At 41.3% G+C, this 24760-nt stretch overlaps 1 protein-coding gene across 3 annotated transcripts; it reads right to left on the bottom strand.

The window, feature by feature from the left end:
• Nucleotides 1-83: 83 nt before the first annotated feature.
• RBBP7 (RB binding protein 7, chromatin remodeling factor) lies at nt 84-23336 on the bottom strand. 3 transcript variants are annotated; one of them, XM_057718626.1, is made up of 12 exons: nt 23012-23336; nt 22034-22178; nt 17596-17741; nt 13853-14026; nt 12669-12784; nt 8145-8305; nt 7247-7373; nt 7053-7130; nt 6074-6150; nt 4132-4189; nt 1296-1406; nt 84-539 (listed from the first exon to the last, which is right to left on the bottom strand). In XM_057718626.1, exons 1-12 carry the CDS (start codon nt 23025-23027, stop codon nt 471-473), a joined length of 1278 nt encoding a protein of 425 aa, XP_057574609.1. In that variant the 5' UTR covers nt 23028-23336; the 3' UTR covers nt 84-470. The 3 variants fall into 3 exon arrangements, with proteins under 3 accessions (XP_057574609.1, XP_057574610.1, XP_057574611.1); XM_057718627.1 differs by having other exon boundaries at nt 13853-13999; XM_057718628.1 differs by lacking the exon at nt 23012-23336 and adding an exon at nt 22455-22716.
• Nucleotides 23337-24760: the final 1424 nt, after the last annotated feature.

The raw sequence follows: 24760 nt of genomic DNA, 5'->3' as shown, positions 1-24760 counted from the left end.
ACACACACACACACACACACACACACACACACACACACACACACACATCCCCCTAACCCAGGTTCTAAAGGAATAAAACAAAGTTTATTTTAAAACTTTATTTCTGCAAAGCCAATGAAGAAGTGTTGGAGGGAAAAAGTGTAAAAGTTATTCTTGCATATTTGGGAACAGCAAGCACTTAGTTTGAGAAAACAAGGACTTAAAATAGTTGAATCAAAGGCAAGTACCCTGCTAACTTGTATTTTAAAACAACAGCGGATGATCTTTCTTAAGCAACATTCCTTTCTTCCCTAAAAGCTACAATATGATACAGTACGCAACAGCTCACTTGAAAGTGCTAGGATCAGAAGGTAAAGAACGCCATATGCCACCCCACTTAAACTTCTACTATACAATGCCGTTTTGGCGCTTGATAAATCAAGCATTTATGTAGCATTACATTCAATAGAAAGGCTTCTTGTACTTTGGGTTTAAGATCCTTGCCCCTCCAGTTCCGATGTTGTGACATCTGACTCTTCATCATTGTAAATATTTTCAGCCTGGAGATAACAACCAAATAAAATCAGAGGTGAAACTCCCCAACGATTTTATAAGACTATCTAAAAACAGCATTTAATAGTTCTATCCAGATTTGAGGTTTCACTGGTCAGCGTGATGTAGTGGTGGAAATTAAATGTGGACACATTATAGAGTAAACTTAGTTTCCTGTTTTACCCTCAAAGACTTTAATAAAGTTAATGAGGAAAAAGCAGGCAAGTGTTCTCAAAAATTATTTGCCAGCATGTAATTCCACACATATCTAGCTGTCCATGCTCTGCTTATTTCAGTTATCCATAAAAGACATCTTCCAAAAGCATTTCCAACATTTAGATGGAGTGGCAGTCCTGCAGTTTATGAAAGGGCTGGTTAACAGCACCCCAGAAACGTCAAGTGCTTGGGGCGCATCACCACAGAACTCAGCGTGAACCGTTGGCGTCTCCGCCTGTCTCCTCCATGCCTACGACACAGCAGACACTGCACAGGGAGCAGTGATGCCAAGAGCCCAACTGATGAAGCACATGACAGTCATGAAAACTGGAGCAGGTGCTATGTCTGCATCAACATGCACAGAGTTCTCCCAACCCAACAGGTGCATACTGAACTAAAAACACTGTTACAATGTATACAGGTCTTTTAAGACTTTCTATAAATATGTGCTATAATATGCACCTAAATATTTGATACATTTCTATTACACTTTATCAGTAAAATCTCTCCAAAACAGTCGCTAAGGGAAAACAAATATTTTCGCTCACCATTTGCCATATTTGCATGATGTTATCCTCAGACACTGAGCAAATGACCCAAGGCTCGTTGGGGTTCCAACTAAAATCTGATATCTTGGCAGTGTGTCCTCCATGAATAAACTGTTAACAAGAACAAAAAAGCCTTGGTTTCATATCTTCTGATGTTAGAAATTAGTTTTTAGAGCATCAGTCTTGCAACTGGAGTTGAACTGCAGTTTGGAGGGAGGATGGTACAAGCTTAGTAATGCAGCCCTCCACCACTCTTTATTTTGCCAACTTCCAAACCCTCCAAAGAGGTAATAGGATAGCACAACGAATGCCTGGATACCCTTCACCTAGATGCCCCGAATACTATTTTGTTAACACACCACCTGCCAAGCCACCACAAAGTTGCAGATAACACACCTCACCCCTCAATACTTCAGCCTGCACCATCTAAAACAGAGGACATTTTCCTTCACGACCACAGTGCTCCGCAGTGCCGCTTGCAATCCTAATACAATTCACATTAAAATTCTGCCTCGTTAGCAAATATATATTTAGATACAAATACTAAAGGTAATGCATTTCCAGGATGTCATGTTATATACTCTTTCCTAAAACTGGCCCACCTGGAGTCTCCTGGTTCTTCTGTGGCCCCCTGAAGGATCCCTTTTCTCTCCCTTACTAGTGGAAAGGCATACCTCTCAGCCATCCTTCAATCTCTCCAAGGCACACTACCCCAAAGCTGGGGGAAAAAACATTCCCCGAACTCCACAAAGTCCCCCATAAGGGCAAAACAGGTATTTGCTAAGAAATGCTGAATTTCTTAGAAAGGCAGTCTTACTTCCTTCACTGGGCCACATTTATCTTAGAATTAAGATTCAGAAGAAATAGTTCTTGAGACTTCCCTGGCAGTCCAGTGGTTAAAACTCTGAGCTTCCACTGCAGGGGGTGCGGGTTCAATCCCTGGTCGGGGAACTAAGATCCCACATGCCAAGCAGTGAGGCAAAAAAAATAAAACAACAAAGGAAGAAACAATTCTCACAAGGACTTTGTTATGAACTGCTACGTCACCTTCCTGACAGAAAGTCAGATTTGACTCTAGTCTGACAATGAGGTGTGTCTCTACCAATTAGGTTATACGCAAGATAACTATTTCACCTAACAATTCAGTTTAAAAATGTAGGTGGGTAAACAGCTTTTAAAAATAGTCGTAAGGGGGACAAAAGTGAAAATACTTTCAGACCATGAGCTTGGAATATATACAGGAGTCATTAAATCAAGAGATTGTTATATTTAAATTATTGTTAGTATACAGTTTACTACATTTAAATGTCCCTTGATTTTAAACTCTCATTAGAAAGAAAAGCAAAATCCTAGTGGATTTTTCTCAAGGACCATGAAATTGTTAGAGACATTATATACAAAGTAATACACTGTCCTCTCCCTGTGATATCAAAAAATCGCAGAAAACCTTGAAAACATTATATACTAACTGCAAGAATCAGTCACAACAGACCACTTATTTTATGATTCTTCTCATATGAAATGTCTAGAACAAGCAAATCGAGAGAGACATAAAGTAGATTAGTGGTAGCCAGGGGCTCACAAAAGATGAGTAGGAGGTGATGGTTAAAGGGTAGTTTCTTTTTGAGGGGACAAAAATATTATAAAATTGACTTATGATGGTTTTTACACCTCTATGAACGTACTAAAAATCACTGAAGTGTATACTTTAAATAGTGAACTGTATGATCTGTAAATTATATCTCAATAGAAGTGTTAACAAAGTGAAAAAAAAAAAAGTAAAAATAGTTGGTAGCAACATCTTAGGTAAAAAAAAACTTTAAAATTTATGAGGCCCTGCATCACAAAACAGACTTTTCAGATTGAGTCACCCAATACAGAATACAGCATTTAGATGCCATCATCTGTCTACGGTAGCACTTTATTGAGAAATACTATAAGTGGCAGAAGTATTAATACTGAACACTGGTACGTCTCTGCTGTAGTCCAGCACTGTCGGGCACAGTAACACACACGACAAGGAGTAAGGGAGTCTCGGATGTCCGTACTATGTGGGATTTAATGAACATCTTCTGTGCGCAGGGCTCATCCTCAATGGCCTTCTTTACCTTTTAAAAGTGATGGGCAAAGCCCAAGCGTTCCAAAAATTAGTACTGGCCTAAGAGCTAAATACACTACAGAGGAATGAGTGATTATCTGCCAAATGACTGGTGGAGACAAATGTTGAAGTCAGAGTGAGGACAAAGAACCGTTACCAAGTCTGGCAATGATTCATAGAAAAGTGACTTGAAGTGTACCATGAAGGACTCAGAGACAGGAAGGATGAGGACAGAGGACAGCTACCACCATGCAAACCTTCAAAGGGCCAAGGAGATGCCAAGATGATGTAATTAGGAATGGAAGGAAGATGGTAGACACTATTGGCATCAACGAGATCGAGGAAGCGTTCATTTTTCTGGGCAGGGCACGTAATCAGGTCACTAAGTTTTTCCATACTCTTAGAAGGTGTTAAGTATCACTAACTGAATATCAATGCCCCTCACCCCCAAATCCTCAGAAACATAATAATTGAGAGAATCAGTGAGAAATTATACACTATTTTCCAGGAGCCTAAATTATTCTTAGTGAAACACTGGTAAAACCTACTGGGCTCTATTTACTATTTTCAATAAATATCAAAACTCTATCACAATAACCTCCAAGGCCTCCAATCTGAAATCATCTTCAAGAGCTAGAATGTGAAGTTCTTGACTCATTTTCCAAATACATGAAACAATGACAAATAGTCCAATCTGCATATGACACTTCATCTTGCATAAGAAAAGCCAATATATACCAGGAGCTCTGGAGGCCCATCTTCTGCATCTTCTGCTGATTGTTCTTCTCCAATTTTGCTATTGAGAAAGAACATAATGCCTTCATTATTGAAATTCTTCTAGCATCAATGTTTGCAAAGCCAGCATCAGCCCAGAAATCCCATCCTAAAACACGCACTCTAAAAACCACTTATTTCTATAGTGTTACCAGAGTTTTTGGATTATTTACTTGGTGGGAGGGTGGAGTGTTTACTTTCTAGAAATGGTAATAAGAGCTGTTCATAACTGAAGCTGCAGAATTGAAATTATTAATAAATATTAACTTAAAATTCATTCAATTATTTTAACTGAGATGTTTCCTGCATTAGGATTAAAAGGTGAAAAGAATATAAAATATCTACAGAAGAACTGATGCCCAGTCCCTACACTTCACTCTTAAAGCATTTTTCATTCCAGGAGTGAAAAACAATTACACACTAGTACTGTATATCTGTCTGAAGATATGACAACAAAACAACTTTAACTATGGAATGTATAAGTCAAGGAAAGGTTAAGTTTTAATTTTATCTTAAAAACTTCAATTTGTAGAATTTTCCAGCAGTTCCAACAGTGAAATCATACAAGTTACACACCAATTATCAGTCCTGATACCTAGTCCACAGGTGAACTTTGCTAGTAATAACTCCTCAAAAAAAAAAACCCAGCCAAAATACACAACTTTCCAAGTGCTAGACTTTTTCTTTCCCATAAAACTAATCAAACAAACCAAACACATGGGACTACTAGACAATTATGTTTCTCCTCCCACTGTCAGTACAATCGCTAACATCAACCATTTCATTAGTCCATAATTTTATCTAACGTATTAATAGATAGCAAGTCATGAATGAACTTGAAGAAGAAATTAGTCAATGCCTGCAAATTTATTACTGGCACCCCTAAGGACAATTTAGTTGCCAGGACGTCACACTTCCAAACCTTGCTGCACCACTTTATACAACACTATAGTTTTTGTTTCAGGTTTCTAATTTTATTACTAAAATTGTTTTCAATTAAAAAAAAATCACTCAAACGTCTGTTTTAAAGATTCTTTACATTTGCAAGGATCATGGCCAGAGTTTGTTCTATAAGAACGCAGAACATTAGATGTTTAGCAGTTTTACAACACAAGCATTTTATTCTGCAGTGTCTGAAAAGTGCGTCTACTGTCTCTGTAATTAAGACAGGCTTGACTAAAAACATTCCACTTCAAAGCAATACGGGTAGGAAAGAAGTTATTTTTGGGAATTTAATTATTTAAATTTGAGATAAGGACATCTCACAGAGATGTATGCAATGGCTCTAAAGGCTGAAAAAAAGCAAAGGAGTCTGAAATTCTTGGAATAGCAACTCTGCAGTCAAGGAACTTTAAGAATTGGGAGAAACTCTTTACACAATAAGCCCCCAGAAGAACATAAGATCTCTGACAGCATGGGTTGTGCTTATCCTGTTCCCAAGTTTATCCACAGCAGTTAAACAACCCACAACAGGAGCTCATACCTGCGAAAAGAATCAATGAAAGCACAGAAGAGCAAATGGTAAAAAAAAACTGAAAAAGACTAGTCCTGCAGGTGTACGTGAGATCCAAGGAGACATGAACAGCTGACGTCTTTACCCTCTTCTATATCAAGAGTGTTTTCAAAACCATCATCTGAATGTTAAAACACACATGCACCCTCGTCCCCTGACTTCAGTCCTAATTATCAACAGAAAAACAAAACTCACATTTGCATAAATTTACTTTACAGTCCATTTGCTGATTCATTTCTATTTTATGGAACAAAGACTCTTCAGGAAGGTACTTAAAATTAATTTTAGACTTATTACATTGGGGTTAGCAAATTGCTTTTAGTTTATGAATTATTACATAATCTGAGAGATTAGCATATTTATGCAATTTCTTGTCACCAGATCCCGAGTTACCTTAAATCCCACACATTCAGGCGGCGATCAGTACCACTTGAAGCCAGAATAGTTTCGTTATGTGGAGACCAGTGGACCTAGCAATACATATTTGAAAATGTAAAGAATCATCCATTCCTAGGTCTGTGGATACTGTTCTAATCCTTGACATTTCCCCATTTCGTGTTCTTACCCTCTCCTTGGCCTACAAGCCCTCACCCTCTTTGTCCTGCCCCTTTAGGTGCTCTTAAATGGCCCATCTCCTCAGCCTGCCCCCAGGAAGGTCATACTCCCCAGTACAGGCGAACTCAGCCAGGGGTCCCAATAAACTTATTCAGCCCTAAAACTGTCCCAGAAGCTTTTAACATTGTCAATGAAGTGTATCTCAGCCTGTGCAAATCTCTATTTTAAACCACATACAAGATATTTTTCACTGAAGGACCCACCAAGCTGACATATCTTAAAGGAAGAATGCTTGTATTTCACTTTTTAAAATCTTATTTAACTGATTGATTGCCGTGCCACATGGCTTGCGGGATCTCAGTTCCCCAACCAGGGACTGAACCCGGGCCTCAGCAGTGACAGCACCGAATCCCAATCACTAGACCATCAGGGAACTCCCTTCACTTTTTAAACTGATCTTATTTTGAAAGGTTTTTTCCTTCCACTTCTGAACTAATAGTTTCTAAAAAGCTCCAAGTTATTTCTCACTAGTTAACTTACGCAGCAGCAGAAGAGCTTTAAAAAATAAAAAACAGGGAATTCCCTGCCTGTCCACTGGTTAGGACTCTGTGCTCTCACTGCGGAGGGTGTGGGTTCAATCCCTAGTTGGGGAACTAAGATCCTACAAGTCACACAGTGCGGACCAAAAACCAACCAACCAACCAACAACAAAAAAACAATGCCCCATGCCCACTATATAAAAGGAAAAAAGTTTTTGATTTCCCTCTACCAAAAAGTTACTGAAATCTGACAGAGACAACAGAAAACTGTCACATACCTGGAAAATTTCATCTTTATGAGATTCGAAGGTATGGAGTTTCAATTTTAAATTACGCAGATCCCATAAAGCTACAGTCTGAAGAAAAATAAATGAAAAGGAATTCGTTTCTGCACTTTACATACGAATTTTAAAATATTGCAGTAACAAGACAAACGGGTTCGTAAACACCAAGTATGCAAAAACTTAGAAACCTTATCTGCAGAGCCAGTTGCGAGAATGAACTCGCTATAGGGATTGAACGACAGGCAATTGACCTCAGCGGTGTGCGCATCAACCAGGTGGCTCGGCTTGGAGGTGGTATTGGACCTGGTGTCCCATCTAAAACACAAAGGTACAAGACACACACAGCACACGAGCAGGCCACTCAACCCTGCCCACTCTCTCTCCCCCTCACGCCCACATCAGCACCACTCCACGCCACTGTTCTTTCGTTAACTCCCCCCTTCAGGGCCACCAACCACGCAGGTTGGCAATTTGGACTTCTAACCACTAGGTGATATGCTCTAAACCTGCGCAAAACAAACTAAGGCTATTTCTGCTTTCTTGTTCTCTTAGGTTCCTGTCTGGATTACCAGCTATTTCAAGCATACATAAGATACTACATAGAGAATAATGTAACAATTTGATACCTACAACCTAGCCTTGTCAAATTTCAGTATTTTGTTTTGTTTGCCTCAGATATTAGTTTATGAGATAAAAAGCATTTCAGGTGGTTGAATGCAGCCCCGTGGCCATGCCTTGATGCAATCACTCTCCTCCCTCAACTTCAATGCAAACCACCCTCATCCCAGTTTTGATACATACCACTGTCCTAAGCATGTTTCTTCATGTGTACATACCTGTTTCCCTTTTTCTAAATAAAAAGTTGTGTTCAATCATACAGCACAGTAACTTTTATGTAAAAAGACCATACCTACTTGCAGTTTATTATGTCCATTATACCTCACTAAAGCTATTTTTTCTCTTTTTTGAAGACCAAGACATAATTAAAAAAAAAAACCAAAAACAATCAAACCACAGGCCACCACAATCACTGACGGTCATTCAGGACACCCATATAATGAGACCCCACTGAATTTTCCACCTTACATCATAAGTTTCTGATCATCAGCAACAGATCCAAACAATGACTCATGCAGCAGGTGCCAGGCCACATCCTCTACAACAGCCGAGTGGCCAGTAAAAATCGCTTTAGCATCCACAATTTTGCCTTCCTTTGGTCCTGCATTAATATCCCACAGACAGACAGTCTGAAGAAGGAACAAAACAAGTTATAAGAGACTGAATTAATGCTAACAGCTACTTAAAACACCTTTATTAAAAACAAAACTACTTAACTATATACAAGTTAGAAATAAACACGAGGGATGAGGAAATATAAACAAAAGTGAAGCTTCATAAACAGAAGACTGTATTGGAATAGCTTCTATGATCTGAGATGCAGAGGCCAAGGAAGATACAGAGTAATGGGGATGGGAAGACAGCATGGTGACAGGCAAGGAACACTCAGGTTAGAGTTTCCACCTACATGCATTCAGTCAAGTATCTAAAATTCATCTAGATTACACAACACAACACTGAGAGCCTGGTGTTTGGTATCTACTAAACATCTTAAAACTTCATGCTGGGTTGGGAGACTGGGAATTAAAACTAAAATATGTCTCTTCAAAAGCAAAAGCCTTTGGACAAGTCTCACTTCACAGCAGAAACTACTACACACATTAGGAAGTACAACAGGTGAATGACCTAGGAACTCCTACAAGGCTACTGGTAGAGGCCTGCCCAGACCCCAAAGATCACAGATGAACAGGCTCTGGGAGCTGAGTCTTATCTCAACATCTCATTATAAAAATCATTGGGAAAAGTCCTAAGTTTCTATGAAAAAATATCACAAGCTATAGGGCAATGACGCTCATCTCAGTGGTTTAAAATAAGAGGTAATTCCATTAAGGTATATTCAAACTAATTCCACTGACACTAGCATGAGCTTCATCTCTTTATACATCACTTTTTTATCTGAAAGGGTTTCTGTTACATAACACACGTGGCCCTTAGCCTCTGTGTTGATACTTACACACTCGGATGCACAACTTATATGCACAGAAGAGACGCAATGTGTAGATCTCTTGCCATCACCTGCTCTCACCTCAGCAGGATTCTGGGAACATTAGCAAGATGCCTGGCATATGTGGAGCCCTTGGGAAATGTCAGCTATTAATTATGACTAGCAACTCCCAGTGTGGTGTCTTCCAAAAGTACTAGTAATTAAGTTCTTGAGTATAACCCATCCTCCCTGTTTGGGAGACTCTCCTATGTCCACTTTGAGGGAACAGAGGAAAGCTTCCTTTCAGAAAACAAAGATAGACCCTTGCTTCCCAGCCTCCCTTGCAGCACGGCTGCAAGAACATGACACGGGCTCTATCACCTGACCAGGTCTTTGAAGTGTGAATAGCAACAAAGGAGAATCTGTTCTGATGATTGGGGCGGGGGGGGGGTGTTTTTGGGGGTGTTACGTCCACTTCCCAAGGGTGGCAAGAGTGACATCCTCACTGGCCTAATTTGGGTCAATGACCTGGCCTCTCCTCTTTTCTAGGTCATTTTCTAGCCATCACAGCAATTCTGTAAGCTACCCTACCCAATGCCCTTCCAATCAATTCCTTTTCTGTTTAAATTGGTGGCCATCTTCAGCTACCAAGGAAAATAGTTATGGAAGTTCCTCAAAAAAGTAAAAATAGAACTAGCACACAATCCAGCAATCCCACTTTGTATTTATGCAAAAAAACCAAAAACACTAACTCGAAAAGATATATGCATCCCCATTTTCACTTTGGCATTATTTACAACAGCCAAGACATGGAAATAATGTAAGTGTCCATCAATGCATGAATGGATAAAGATATGTTATATATATGCAATGGACTACTACTTAACCATAAAAAAGAGGAAATCTTGTCATCTGTGACAACATGGACTTTGAGGGCATTATGCTAAGTGAAATAAGTTAGAGAAAGACAAATACTGTATGATCTCTCTTATATATGGAAACTTAAAAACAGCAACAACAAAAAACAAGCTCACAGACATAACAAACAGACTGGTGGTTGCCAGGGGTAGAGGGTGGGAGAAATACGTGAAGGGGTATACATTTATTTTTCAAAAATTAATTAAAATAGGGGGACTTCCCTGGTGGTCCAGTGGTAGAGAATCCACCTTCCAACGCAGGGGATGTGGGTTCAACCTGCGGTCAGGGAACTAAGATCCCACAAGCCGTGGGGCAACTAAGCCCGTGCGCCACAACTAGAGAGCCTGTGTGCCACAAATTATAGAGTCCATGCACTCTGGAACCTGCATGCTACAACTAGAGAGAAGCCTGAGCGCTGCAACAAAGAGTCCACATGCCTCATCAAAGATCCCCTGTGCCACAACTAAGACCTGACTCAGGCAAAAAATAAAAATTTCAAAAAAATTAAGAGGTATTTTTTTAAAAAGACCACTCAGAAAATTCACCTGAAAAATATCTTTAAAAAGAAAAACTAAAAATTGTGAAAATTTAATTTACAAAAATCTAGAGAAAAATAAGAGAAAAACAAAACAATCAGCCAGAGTTGGTTTTGATTGCTTGTAATGAAACAATCTTGACTGGGCCAATTACCTTTCAATATTCCAAAAAGCTTAACAGAAATTGCGATTAACAGACATATAAAGAAGGTCTATGATGTGACAGGCTCTGTTCCAGGCACGGGGATATACTAGGAAGAACATGAGGAATGTACTCTCATGAAGCTGACATAAAATGCTAACTGTGGCCAAGTTACATGAGCTTTCAAAACTTCCAGAAGTCTACTCTCGGCTTGTGCTTGGAGTCATACCAAATTTTATGCTTATAGTATGGGAACCATGAAAGAAAATATGGGGCTGTTAGCAGCAAGAATGCTACTAACATTGACCTATAATAAATTAATAATATCACCTTGCATTTGTGTGGTACTCTTCATTGTTAAAACACTTTATATTAAAGAATGCCAAGGCAACTCAATAGGGCAAGATTAGCTGGGAAAGCTGGACATCCTTATGCAGAGAATGAAATTGGACCCCTACATCACACCATATCAAAATGGATCAAAGACCTAAATATAAGAGCTAAAACTGTAAAATTCTTAGGAAAAAACATAGGTGTAAATCTCTGTGATGCTGGATTATGTAATGGTTTCTTAGATACGATATCAAAAGCAAAAGTGATGTAAAACACATAAACTGAACTCAAAATTTAAAACTTTTGTGCTTCAGAGGAAATCATCAAAAAAGTGAAACAACCCCAAGAATGGGAGAAATATTTTAAAAATCATATATCTGATAAAGCACTTGTATGTAGAATATATAAAGAACTCAAAACTCAACAAAAAACAAAATTAAAATGGACAAAGCATTTCAACACAAATTTTTCCAAAGATGATACAGAAATGGCCAGTAAGCACATGAAAAGATGTTCAACATCAATAATACATATAAGTCTAAAAAATAAATAAATAAATAATACATATAAGTCAAAACCACAATGAAATACCACCTCACACCCACGAGAATGGCTATCATCAGGACAGACCATAACAAGTGTTGGTAAGGACAGGGAGAAACTGGAACCCTGGTACAATGTTGACAGGAATGTGAACTGGTGTAGCTGCTTTGGAAAACAGTCTGGCAGTTATTCAAAAAGCTAAACATAAAGTTACCATATGACTCAGAAATTCCACTCTCTTGGGCAACTACGCAAGAGAAATGAAAACATATCCACATAAAAATCTGCACAAAAATGTTCACAGTAACAATGCTCCAAGTAGCCCCAAGTGGAAACAGCCCAAATTTCTACCAATTGATAAATGACTAAATTGTGGCATATCTATATAATGGAATATTGTTCAGCCATAAAAAGGGATGAAGTACTGACATATGCTTTCACATAGGTGAACCCTGAAAACATTATGCTAAGTAAAAGCAGCCAGACAGAAAAAGCCACATACTGTATGATTCCATTTATATGAAATATCAAGAAAAGACAAATCTATAGAGATAGAAAGTAAATTAGTGGTTGCCAGGAACTGGGGTAAGGAAGGAGTGAGGAGTGACTGTTTAATGGGTATGGAGTTACTTATGACATTTGATGAAAATGTTTTAGAATTAGATAGTGGTGATGGTTTCACAACTTCGTGAATATACTAAAACTCACAGAATTGTACACTTAAAAAACAGTAAAAAACAAACAAACAAACAAACACAAAACAAAACAAAAACTAAACTAAAATGTAATTTATATTAATCAGGCCTCACAAACACTTTAAAGAGTCTCCATTATAGAGGTCCACTTTTAAATAATGGGACACCTTTTGCCCACTTTCCCTCCACTCTAAGGCTGCTTCAAAAGAGCTTTGTGGAATTCTAAGGCTCCAAAAGGGCAGTGTGATAACCATTGCTCTAAATCCTGTGGAAATGTTATCACAACAATCAGTGTTATCTTAAAAAACCTTTCATCTATTAGTCTCCTTCAGTGCAGAGCTGTCCGTGACACAGTCTTTAACTCTCAGTGCATGAGTAGATTAGGAAGAATAGGTTTCTCACATGGTCGTCAGATGCACTTAAGAGATGTCCACTCAAATTAGAATTCCAAGAAAGACCATAGCCTTCCTTTTGGTGGCCTCTTAACCTAAGATCAGGATTACATTCTCCACTTGGGTCTAAAAAAAAAAGAAAAAAAAGAAAGAAAGAAAAGAAAAAAGAAAAGAAAAAGAAATACATTAACTACTAAGTGATTATCTATTTATCAGAGCTGGTAAGAGCAAATTCTCACTCCTGAGTGAGCCATAACATTTATTACAATGCATGGAAAAGCACTACATACAAAGACTTGGTTTGACCTACAGCCTGTTCTCTGTGCTTCATTTCAAATATTCAATGCAAACCAGGTCTAATGCTCATAAAATGACTGGTTCCTTTGCAAAATCTAGTACTAAGCTCTAACACAAAATACTGAAAACTATACCAGCCCACAAATTTACATGGTGACAATCCACCCCACCTCCAAGTCAATTTTTAAAAATATTTTTCTGAGGAAAGAGTTAACACAGCAGGTTTGGCTATTCAGTCCTTGCATGTCTCCAGGGTAGCCTGCAACCATGACTGACCTAGCCAGCCCCTGGGAATGTGACCCTCACAAAATTCATGTCGCCATCTGATGAAGCTGCGTAGGCCCAGAGCAGTGGGGCATGTTGTGGCAGCTTGTTGAGACTTGTAGGATTGTTGAGCAAGATTCATGATGTATCTGGCTTCACTGCTGGGGTCCTGAGTTTCCCTTACCATGGCTGGTCACAGAGCAGAATGTACCTATGTAACCAGACCTCCATAAAATCCCTAGATACTGAGACTCAAATGGGCTTCCCTAGGCAGAGACATTTATGCCCCTGTGGTGTGTGGCCCCACAGGAGGATTCACAAGTCTATGCCTGACCTCTCTGGACTGTGCCTGATGTGTATCTTTCTCCTCCTCTCCTCTGTATCCTTTCCTATAATAAATCTTAGCCAGTTTTTATTCCTGCTTTTTGCTCTATATACTTTCCTATAATAAACTTAATAATAAACTGCTGTGAGGTCCTTCTGTTAAATCACTGAACTTGAGCGTGATTTGGGGACCCCTGAAAAAATTTCTAAACCTTTAAAAATTAGAGTATACTAGTTTGAATGACGTCAAAGCATTATCACTTCAAATCAAGAAGGGTCAAGCAATGGTCTGACTTTATTACTACATACCTGGTTTAGCAGGGTGCTTTGTATAGTCAAAAACCAGCACGTCAGAAGACGGAGTTTTTGTAGCAATGATGTGAGGATTCTGCGGCATGTAACGAGCACGGTTTACTTCTCCTTCGTGGTTAATTTTAATTTCACATTCAATTTTTCCTGTTACAGAACCAAAGCCACCAAATTCTAATGTGAGAAGAAAGAAATAAACACATACACTTACGATTAAAATTCACAAGTCACTTAGTTTAATCAACCTGAGGTTTTAATCTGATAGAATACCACACAAATTGACAAGACAGAACAAGAGTACGCGCACGAGCACACAAAAATATAGGCTCGCTTGCCACTTGGAATTAATTTATTCTCAAAGCCCATTTGAATTGGAAAATATTGATACCTATTTTGTGCAAGTTAATTCAGTTCCACCTTGGACTTACAACATTTAAAAATCAGCTTCCTTCAGTTGTGAAGAGGACGTAATTATTCACGAAAATTCAAATAACCACACAACACACCTCAGCCTTTTTAGTTCAAATACAACTTATTAGGAAGTGCTGAAATTAGAACTGTATTTTAGGTTTCATTAAGACAGGTTCATCCTCAGGAGTATGAACACTCCTTGAGTTTAAAGTGAAAAACAGCATATCAGAAGTCCATGCTAACCCCCACCCAACCCCAAGACACACACACACACACACACACACACACACACACACACACACACACACCCACCCACCCACCCCAGTTCCTCCAAAATCCTTGAACACATTCAATCCAGTTGAACATGTCAGTTCAACTGCTAGTAGAGTGCCAAAGCTAAAATGAGTGGGCTAACCTCTCTATCTGGTGTGGGAATATGACTTATAATGTTAAATAGTTATTAAAAAGGCCTTGGAAGTGACAAAGCTACATAAAGAGTATGAAAACTTCTGAGAAGCAACAAGATGATAGCGGAAAGAATACAAGTAAAGAACATCTAAGCAGATAATAGCCAACAAGAACATTTTCTTTTTTGTGCTCATAGATAAAAACTTGAATTAGTTGCTGACACTTCAAAAGTTCAGAGGCTTCACATTATAACTGTTATTTCTTCCTGACCTATATCGCTTCTTCTTCGCACATTCCTTTATAGCTCACCCTGTGTCTCAGGTCAAGTAACACTAACTCAAATGCCTAATAAAGTCAGGTAGGTAACAAGTAAAAGAGACTAGCTGGGGCCCGGCAAAAACACACTGAAAGCAGTAAGCTATTTCTCAGTTTCAGCCAGGTCTTGCTATGTGGGAATGCTTAACCAACACCAGCTCCCATGCCTTACTATGAGAATTTAGTCGAGGTTAGGGATCCTGCCCTTTCACTGCAGGGGCCCAGGTTCGATCCTCGGTTGGGGAACTAAGATCCTGCAAGCTGCGAGGCCCGGGGGTGGGGGCAGGGCCAGAATGCAGCCATTCTTCTCTACGGCACACACTGCTTACTATTTCTGTGGCTGAAAATCATATCCCATTTCACACAGCTCCTCTCACACGACCATACGCAATCACACCCATTTCCCTCTCAGCACTTCCCCTTCCCATCGCGTCAATGGAAGAAAATGCCTCAGCCTTTCTAAGACCACCCCTCCTGATCCTAGCAGCTGCCAACTCCTGAGACCCTGCTCCAAAGCTGCCACATTTATATTTTCAACCTCCCATCACCATGGACCCCAAGGATTCTTTCTCACCCTTCTGCTACAAAGATACTCAACTTTCCCAATTCCTTTAGTGAAAACAAACTCAAAAGCTCTCCTTTAATAAAAAACTGGGCTTCCAGGTAAGATTTACTGTGTACACAGGGTTTTTTGTTTTCTCAAACTCAAAAGGAAAAGTTTGAAAAATCACTACCTTAATGATAATAGAATCCATTAAAAATACCACAACTGAAAACTTAAAAAGGGGTTAACTGTGAATTACTGCAGTCACTTGTTAGACTGTTAATTCACTGCACAAGTGACTAATAACTTTATATCTCCATATACTATGCACAGAGACTAATTCTTAAGCTGAAAGTCTAATTAAGTACATACTTTAGGACTAAAAGCCATTAAAATTTTTCTGATTACAACAATATTTACAGAAATAATGCATAAGGTTGTAGGATAATGGGCTATGAACTGTAAATGTGATAAACTAAATAAATCATTTTGGAAAAGTTTTATTTTACGTTAACAAGGAATACACCAAAAAACTCAGCAATTCCACTCCACTAGATAAATTCTCCCACGTGTATGAGATGTGGCAAGGATGTTCACTGAAGCATTGCTCCTAACAGCAAAACACCCACACAGATACGATCCAATCGCCCCTTAAAAGAAGAATAAATCGAGGTTTAAGCACAATGCAATGCTATACAGCAGTTAAAAATGAGCTAGACATTTACATGCTAAACGAACACAAAACTGAATGAAAAAAGCAAACTGTAATACAATATTATGTATGTTTACTACTGTATGAATAATAAAAATACAAATAGTTGAAAATGGCACACTAATTTCAGGACAGTGATGAATTCTGGAGAGAAAAGCTAGGAGGAATGGAGTAAGGGTGGCAGGACTGTAGCTATAAAGTAGTATTTTATTTTCAATAAGAAGAAACTTAAAGCAAATACTGGACAATGTTAAGCTCTATTCAACCATTTGGGGCTGTGGAAAAGCACTAATCCAGCAGGTCTGGTTGCTTAGCCCTTGCAGCCCTGATGGACATTGGGACCATGACTGACCCCTGACCAACTCCTGGGAACATGGACCTCAGAATGTTCTCTATGTCATTGATGGGCTGATTTCGAGGTGTACACCCGAAGCAACAGACCGTGCTGTACCAGTCTGTCAGAGTTCCTGTGCACAAATATCAAGATTGACGATACGCATCTGATTTCATTACTGGGGTCCTGAGTTTAAGCTGTCATGGCTGGCTGCTAGTATGATGTGCCTACAAAACTAACCCCCATGAAAGACTGACCCTGACCCTCGAAGGGGTTTCCCTGAGCAGAGACAGTCCACACGACTCCCTGTCGTTTGCTGCCAAAGAGAAAGCACACTGCGTGGCCCTGGATAAGACTTGTGCTGGAGTTTCCTAGACTCCCTGATGTGTATCTTTTTCCTGCTGTTGTTCTGCATTTTTCATTGTAACAAACCTTAGCCATGAGCATAGTGTGACTCCTCCTAGCAAAATCACCACTTGGGGGGCTGTGGGAATACCAAAACAGGGGAATGCATGTTTGGATTGGGGGATGGGGGCCAACAGCTTCCATAAAAAACCCACTATTAACTGTTTGGTGTAAATGCCTCCTGACTTTTTTCTATGCCTACACCAACACATATTCTTACTGTTAGCAAAACAGTTACTATAATCACACATACCAGTTACTCAATTTACCTCGGACACCTTTCCATACCAGTGCACACAGCTTTATCTGTGTGTGTGTAAAATTCAGAGTTCGCTCATTCTTAGTAATAGCTGCACAGTATTTCAAACATACCATAATGTGTTTCACCAATTTCCTATAAACTAACATCTGGGTTGCTAGGTTGAGCCTAATTTTTCAACCTTGCAAATAATGCTACTGTAAAATCCTTGCACACATGTGGGTGAGTAGTTCTGTAGGATAAAGTCCTAGAGGTTAAACTGCTAGGCCAAAAGATATTAGTATAAAGTTTTAATAATATATAACGAGAGGACTACTCCTCTGGATGCCAGTACTGGAATACATGGTATACCTACCACCCTTCTCACTGTCACAGTGGGAAGCATCAAACTGTGCATCATCATTCGGAATATGGACTCGAGCCACCACGAGATGATTCTGCTCATCAGATGTGTGAGTCCCCAGCACTAGCCAATGAAGGGCATAGTCCTTTCCTTCCGGTCTGTTTAGGAAAGAAAATAAGTCATACTAATCCTATAAGAAATATAGCTGCTAACAAATTCAGTACATCAATCCCCATATTCATAAATCACGACTTCTCGCCTACAAAAAAAACTTCAATTTTAATACACTAGATGTTTCTGCTTTCTGAGTAAAAGGCAACAATGTACAATGGAAAAAATAAAGTGCTGAGTCAGAAAAACTGGGTTTAAATCCTGGCTCAAGCTAAAATTAGTTATGTGCAATTCCTTAAATCACAACTTCCCTGTGGGCCTCAGTTTCTTCACCTAAAAACAGGTTATAAGTGAAAACGGCATGATGTGAAAACCCTTTATTTATATTTATGGTGCTTAAAGCTTATAAAATAGGCATTCTCATTTTTTATGGGGGTGGGATCTTTGTTACCCTAGTCTGTGCAAATTCACTTTGTGGCTGAAGAAATCACTGGTGCTTCTTTGCACCCTGATACAAGCAACGGTTTTGCACCTGTATCTATTAACATTTGTATTATCTACAACAGCAATTTTCGCCTGTGCTTCATGGTCCCATCTCAGTAAGGAAGGCTGTGAAATAAGGCTCTGGGCCCCAGCATCAGACAACCTAGACTATTTATCTGTTTCTAAATGCCAGTTGTACAAAGGATTCAGTGGTTTAGAGAAAAGGTTTGTGGGTTACTTCTAGGCATGTAATTTAGTAATAACTAAAAAATACAAGATGAAATTTTACGAAGATTTGGCTTAGATTGATTTGACTTACCAAGATTTGGTAAAGATGAGCAATAAATACACAAAAACTCCAAGAACAGAATAAGGCAGCCATGGCTAAGCAATAGCAGCTTATTTGAAAAAAGACACGGGTCTGAGTCGACGTACGTTCAGTAGTCAAGAATACGATGTGGCTATCAAAACAGGTAATTAATTTCATCTTAGATGAATTTATATAGGGAAGGAGGAGGCAATACACGTGACCATTCACTCACTTATTTTTAACTGGAAAAACTACACTTAGAAAATCAGGCTCTAGGCAATGTACTTTAGGAGGATTTAGAGAAAATAAAACCTTTACAAGGAATAACGGCTTAAAATGAAAGGGAACTTCAACATATCTCATGAGAATCATTTGAAAAGGAATAAGAATACTTGAGAGAAAGGAGGCACCACAGAGCAATGTTAGGACTGACAGAAAAGGATGAAAGTGACTTCTTTTTTATGGCATCAAGCAGACAAAACTAAGACCAAAAGGTAAAGTTATAGGTTAAACATGTCAATTCATCACATGACCTTTCTAAGAAGCAGGATCCAAGATGGACTAGAAGGTCTGAAAAACTCCTTTTAACTCTAAAATTCAATTATTCCGGTTTCCCTGACCCAATCATCATATAAGGATTTTTCTTTTACTACAAATTCGTTCACCTCCATCATTAAAATACAAGCCTATTTTCCTGAGCCAATCAGTGTCTCACTATTTTACTCCAATACTGGATGCACCTAAGGCTGCAGAAGCACTCATTATAAAAGACCTTGTCTATCTTCAGTGCCAGGATCCTTTGACCACTTGGACTCTACTGCTAAGAAATTCACCCAACAATCACAGATTATCACAAGGTTAGTCTCAGCAGCATTGCCTGAAGCAGTAAAAGACTGAAAACAAGTACCCATCAATATGGAACTGGTGACACAGATTACAGTATATCCATAAAAGGAATTTTATGGAGCCCTTAAAACAAAACAGCATATATCTGAGTATGCTGATAGGAAAAATGTCTCCAATATAAACTTCTAATTAAAAAGTCAAGTGAAAGCGGATTTCCCTGGTGGTCAGGACTCCATGCTTCCACTGCAGGGGGCATGGGTTCGATCCACGGTTGGGAACTAAGATCCAAAGTCAAGTCAACAACTTGCTACCAGAAAAAAAGATGGCGGGACAAAGCATGTACTCCTTTGTGCCAGCAGGATGGATAAGAAATCGCAAACAAGAACTGCCACCACTCTGAGTAAGGGAACTAGGAGAACAAAGGATGTGGAAGGGTACTTAGTCTTCACTCTATGCATTTTTGTATCATCTGAGTTTGAATGAGCACACAGGTTTTTAAGTAGACAGTAAGTCTCGACATGTTTAGGAAATTATTCAATAAGAGATATGAAATAATAATCTACCAGTTTTGAAAAATAATTTCTTAGAGACACCTAAATAATTTAAAGAGCCAAATCAACTATCTGGATGATCACCTAACTGAATTTAAGGACAACAGCTCAGAAAGTGCAAGTACTCATTCAGAAGCATGTTGTGTGTAGGCAGAAGGCCAGCCTGATGAGGTTGAGTAGGGCCTAGCTCTCAAAGAGCCAGGCTATAAGAGAGTCAACATTTCTACTGTTCTACATAGTGATGAAACACAATCACAGTCCCTTCATACCCCAAACAGAACCCGGAAAAGCACCACACAGCCATCCTCAACACCCAAGAATGCAGGCTGGCTGGCATCTTCTTGCATTCCCAGAGCCACTGCACGTCCCACAACCAGATCCCACTTCTTTGCATGCAAAGAACACCATGGAATACATAATTTAAAGTATTTTCTGTTAAGTTCCTAAGTGTAAATATATAAGTAACATCTGGGCTGAGAACACACAGATCTATTATCTTTATTATCCTTAAAATCTTTACACAAAACATGTTATAGGTAACATTTTATAAAGACTTCAGTAAGCAGCTTTCATTGAAATACAAATGAGAAGAGAGATTCCACCCTAACAAATTATTTCTGAATAGGAAAGGGTGGGAGAATTACCGTCAGTCACCACTTACTGTGTACTCATTCTGCACCAGCACTTAAACATGCACGATCTTATTTATTTCCTCAAATGTAGGCTGTCAGAACCATCAACACCTCCATTTACAGACCAGACTACTCCAGGATAGAAACTGACCAATTGCCCTAATTCACAACACTAAGCAGCAAGGGGCAGGATTCAAGCCAGCTCTTCTACTGTTAGAGTAGATCAAAAAGATCCAAGAGAATGTAAATTAAGTTTTAAATCTGCTTAACAGGAAGACATAGAGTCAAATGCACATGATGCTCTAAACCAGAACCTCAATACCCTTAAGCATTTGATGGTCAAAGTTGTAAGCACTCATAAGTCTCCATTATTTAGTTCTTGGCTCCTCTTCCCACATGTGCATATTTACACTGAGATTTTGGGGAAGCCCAAAGGAAGTCCCTAACTGTATGGAAGTCAGTGCTCGCATATGGAGAACCTGACCATCATATGAGGGGATTTATAGGAAGGTAATTTACTCTTACTTTTAAAAGTTGTTGCAAAATCCCCTCTAGATTAGAGTTTGATTAATCCTCATTTAGTTATATGCTCACCATACTCAAATGTAATACACTTTTAAAGTACATGGCCAAGTTCCTACTAGGAAAAGTGCCAACTGTATGAGAAAGATAACCTAGTGCAGAGGTCACTTCAACTCTGGGGCCACCTGGTTTGGGTTCGAAAGCCCGCTCCACCACTTACCAGCTGTGTGATCTGGGGCACGTTACTTAACATCTCAGCCCCAGTTTCCACATAGATTAAAAAAAAAGAATGAGGAAAAGTAATTATTGTACTGCTGTATTAAACCAAATAATAGGACATAGAACTCTTCAGATGCGCCAGGCCCTGTTCTAAGTGCTCAATAAATGTCAGCAATTATTACCAGAGAAATTTTACAAAGAGGTGGAAAGAACACTTTCACAAAGACCAACAGCAACTTCAAAGTGTATCCCATATTATATGTCAACACCAACACCTTTTCCTTGGTGAACTGCTGCTAAGTTCTTTTCTCCTTTGCCAATTAAAACGTATTCATCTCAGCGGCTGGTTACAAGGGTGTATTCACTTTGCAAAAATTCATCAAGCCATACACTTATGATTTGAGTACTTTTTTGTATATATGCTATTTTCTCCATAAAGTTTTAAAGAAATCCATTAGTCTGGGGCCCAAGGAGGTGCTGATCTATATTTAAGTCCAAGAAATGTCAAATACATCCAGTGCATCCTACAAATATCTTTAACCTCACAACAGATTCTTTGTCCCCTTTTAACGCCACATTTATACGTCAGAAACCACCCCATAAATCGCTTGTTTTGAAAATTAAAATCACCTGCCACATCACCCAAGGACTAAATTGATTACTTGCTTATGTTCTATGTATAAAACGCCAAAAAAAAAAAAAACCCCAAAAAACAACTAAGAAATCCAGGTCAACAGTTAAATTTATGCAAAATAAAAGTTGCCAGAAACCCTTACTTAGTCACTTCAGGAAGCCACTGAACGGTAAGACTCGGCCACTGAAGAGCATGGGTCATAACCAGGTCATACAGAAACGGTGTATTCTTCTTCCAGATTTTATATTCTTCATTGATGACACGCTCCTCCACAGTATCTTCAAACACTGAAATTTGGAGAAAGCCCACACGATTAAGTGGCTGTGAGGGATCGAAGTCAGAATCTTTACTGGAGGTCACCTCGAGACGGCCACACCTAATCTCTTTCCCTTTAGCTCTAATTTGGACACGAACAACTAACTGCTATTCCAGAACGTGGAGAAGATATTAACACCAGGAAGCTTATTTTTTGCACTTTGAAATCAATACCGCCTGCGTATACAAAATTGGGTAATTAATTACACAGACATCGCAATTGTTTTGCCGGTTGCAGCTGTTCGCACCTGTTCCAAGATGACGACCAGTATGTAGAGGGGCTCACCGACCCACCCTGCTAGACGAATCCACGTGTAGCAGAAACCCACCAGCCCGCTCCCTCCATCCCCCAACCAAGGAGAGGCCTCAGCTCCCACGAGCCCGCGTCGGCAGCCATAAGCCGGCGAGTTCCAGAATCCCCCGGACAAGGGCCGCGACCCCGAAGCGGTCGACGCGCGCGCTTGGAAGAAGGCGCCGTGCCCGCTTTCCGGCGGCGCAGGCCGCCTCCGCCCGGGGGCCGAGGGAGCGACGCCGCCGGAGAAGGGTGGCGGAGGGGGGGGTGGCGGGAAGGGGGCCCAACCCGCGGCCCCGCGCCCGGCTCCGGAAGTGCTCGGAGCCGTCCGCGCCGCGGCCCCGTCCCGCGTAGGCCCCTCGAGGCGCGCGCCCAGCCTCGCGCCCGGCCCCGCCCCCTGCTCCTCACGCCAATTCGCGCCTTTCGCCGGCGCGTGTCGCGGCCTCGCACGCCCGCCGCCGCCCGCCGCCCCCCGCCGCCCCCCGCCGCGCGCCGCCCCGCAGGGCCTCTTACTCTCTTTACTCGCCATCTTGCGTCAGGTCGTTCGCCCCTCGCCGCCTCCTCGGACTCCCCTTGCTAACCAAGAGCAGCCCAACCGCAGGCGCTCCTGCCTTTCCCAGGCGCGTCACACACTTCTAGCTCTCGAAGCCTGAGCTCCGTCTTACAGCCTGGGTGCTCCCCAGACGCTGCGTCCTTCTCTCTTGCCTCCTCCCCGCTTGCGGGTACCGAGGTCTGAAGCGCTCTTCTCTCTCTCTCCAAACTTGGAACGAGACTTTTCAACCCGCGCCTCCCAGCCCGCCCAGGCAGCTGAGCGCAGGCGCATCCGCCCTGGGAAAAGTGAGAGGCGGTGGCGAGGCGGGCCTGGGAGCCAACGGCTTCGTCGTCTCGACCAATGACGTGCGGCAGGTAGGTTTTACGCGGCATTCGGAGGCGGGCTTCTTGGGGTGGGCGGGGCGTTCCGCGGCCGGAAGTTGGCGAGGCGCAGGCGCGAGGGCTCGCCCGGCGCTCCCGGGGCTGGCCGCGGGGGCGGATGGGGGCGCGCGGGGGTGGGGCGAAGGGAGGCGCGGCGTGCAAGCTGCGTGGGGGCTGCGAGCCCCGGGGTGGCGAGCCCTCGTGCCGCGGGGCGTGGCTGCTTGCAACGGCCGTGGCCGTGGCGGTGGGGGTAGGTGGGGGGCAGGGAGACTGCCGCCGCTTAGCCAAGCAAAATCTCAGCTAGAGAGGAAAATGGTTTCTAGTCTCGAGAGACTACTGTGCCCTCAAAGTCTCCCTGACAGTAGCGAGCATGCAATTCTGTGCACCCCGAAAGTTCTCCCTCAGCCGATTGGCCTTTTCTGGGGCCTGGTCGAGCTGAGGTGGGGTTTGTCGGAGGCAAAGGGGGCCTTTTGCAGAGGCCGCGGGCGTTTTCTGACTGCAGAAGCCGCCGGGCCTCTCTAGTAGGCTAAACCTGCGGCCTGTGTAGGCACAGGCCGCCAACGCCCCGAAGCTGATTTGAATTACATTTTTGTTTGTTCACAAATTTGGGTCCTTAAAGCGATGTTTGGGGCCTTTCGTACTGCAGAGGATTTTGTCCCTGCACTGGTGTTCTGGTCTTCGTCCTAGCTCCGGGCCCTGCTGAGTCATACTTGTCACCTGCGGGGGTCCAGGGTGACCCCACTGCAAGCTCGCGAAGCTGGAAAGAGCTGGGCAGAGCTGACCTGGGGCCGGCTTGCCTGAGGCTTGCTCTGCCCTATAACTTGGTAGCCCCTGAGGGGAAAAGCTGGCTGCAAGGCCAAAAGGGAATGAAAATGAGGGCCAGGAGCAGAGAGGACGGGCTGGGGGCAAGTGGCCGAGGTGCCTAGTGCAAAGGGAACCTCAGTCTACATCCAGACTCCGAGAGGCTACCCCTGCAAAAGCACCCCTGCCCTGGAACACTTGCTGCCGCGTAATGTTTGCCAAGTGCCTTCTTGCAGGTGACAATGGTGATTCTCAAACCAAATCGTGCAGTTGCTGCTCTGATGCCCACTTTTCTGATCGGGAAACAAACCCAGGCATTATTCTAGTCCATGGCAGAACCATTTGTATTACCTTATATAGAAATTTACTGTCTGGTGTCTCTGGTTTCCGATATGATACAATTCATTATTATAATGCTCTCCCTTTCATGTCAGGCTCAGAAATGTTAGTGACTAAAGCTGGGGAAGGGGGGAGCGGCTGGAGAGGGAAGAGGGTTGGAAGGGTGTTTAAACAATACAGCCTTCTTGTTCTAAAACACTGGTTGGTAAA

Source organism: Hippopotamus amphibius, chromosome X (genome assembly GCF_030028045.1).
Source record: "Hippopotamus amphibius kiboko isolate mHipAmp2 chromosome X, mHipAmp2.hap2, whole genome shotgun sequence".
Classification (NCBI taxonomy): domain Eukaryota; kingdom Metazoa; phylum Chordata; class Mammalia; order Artiodactyla; family Hippopotamidae; genus Hippopotamus; species Hippopotamus amphibius.
Note: the sequence above shows the minus strand (reverse complement) of the source record. Positions and strands in the feature narration are given on the sequence as shown.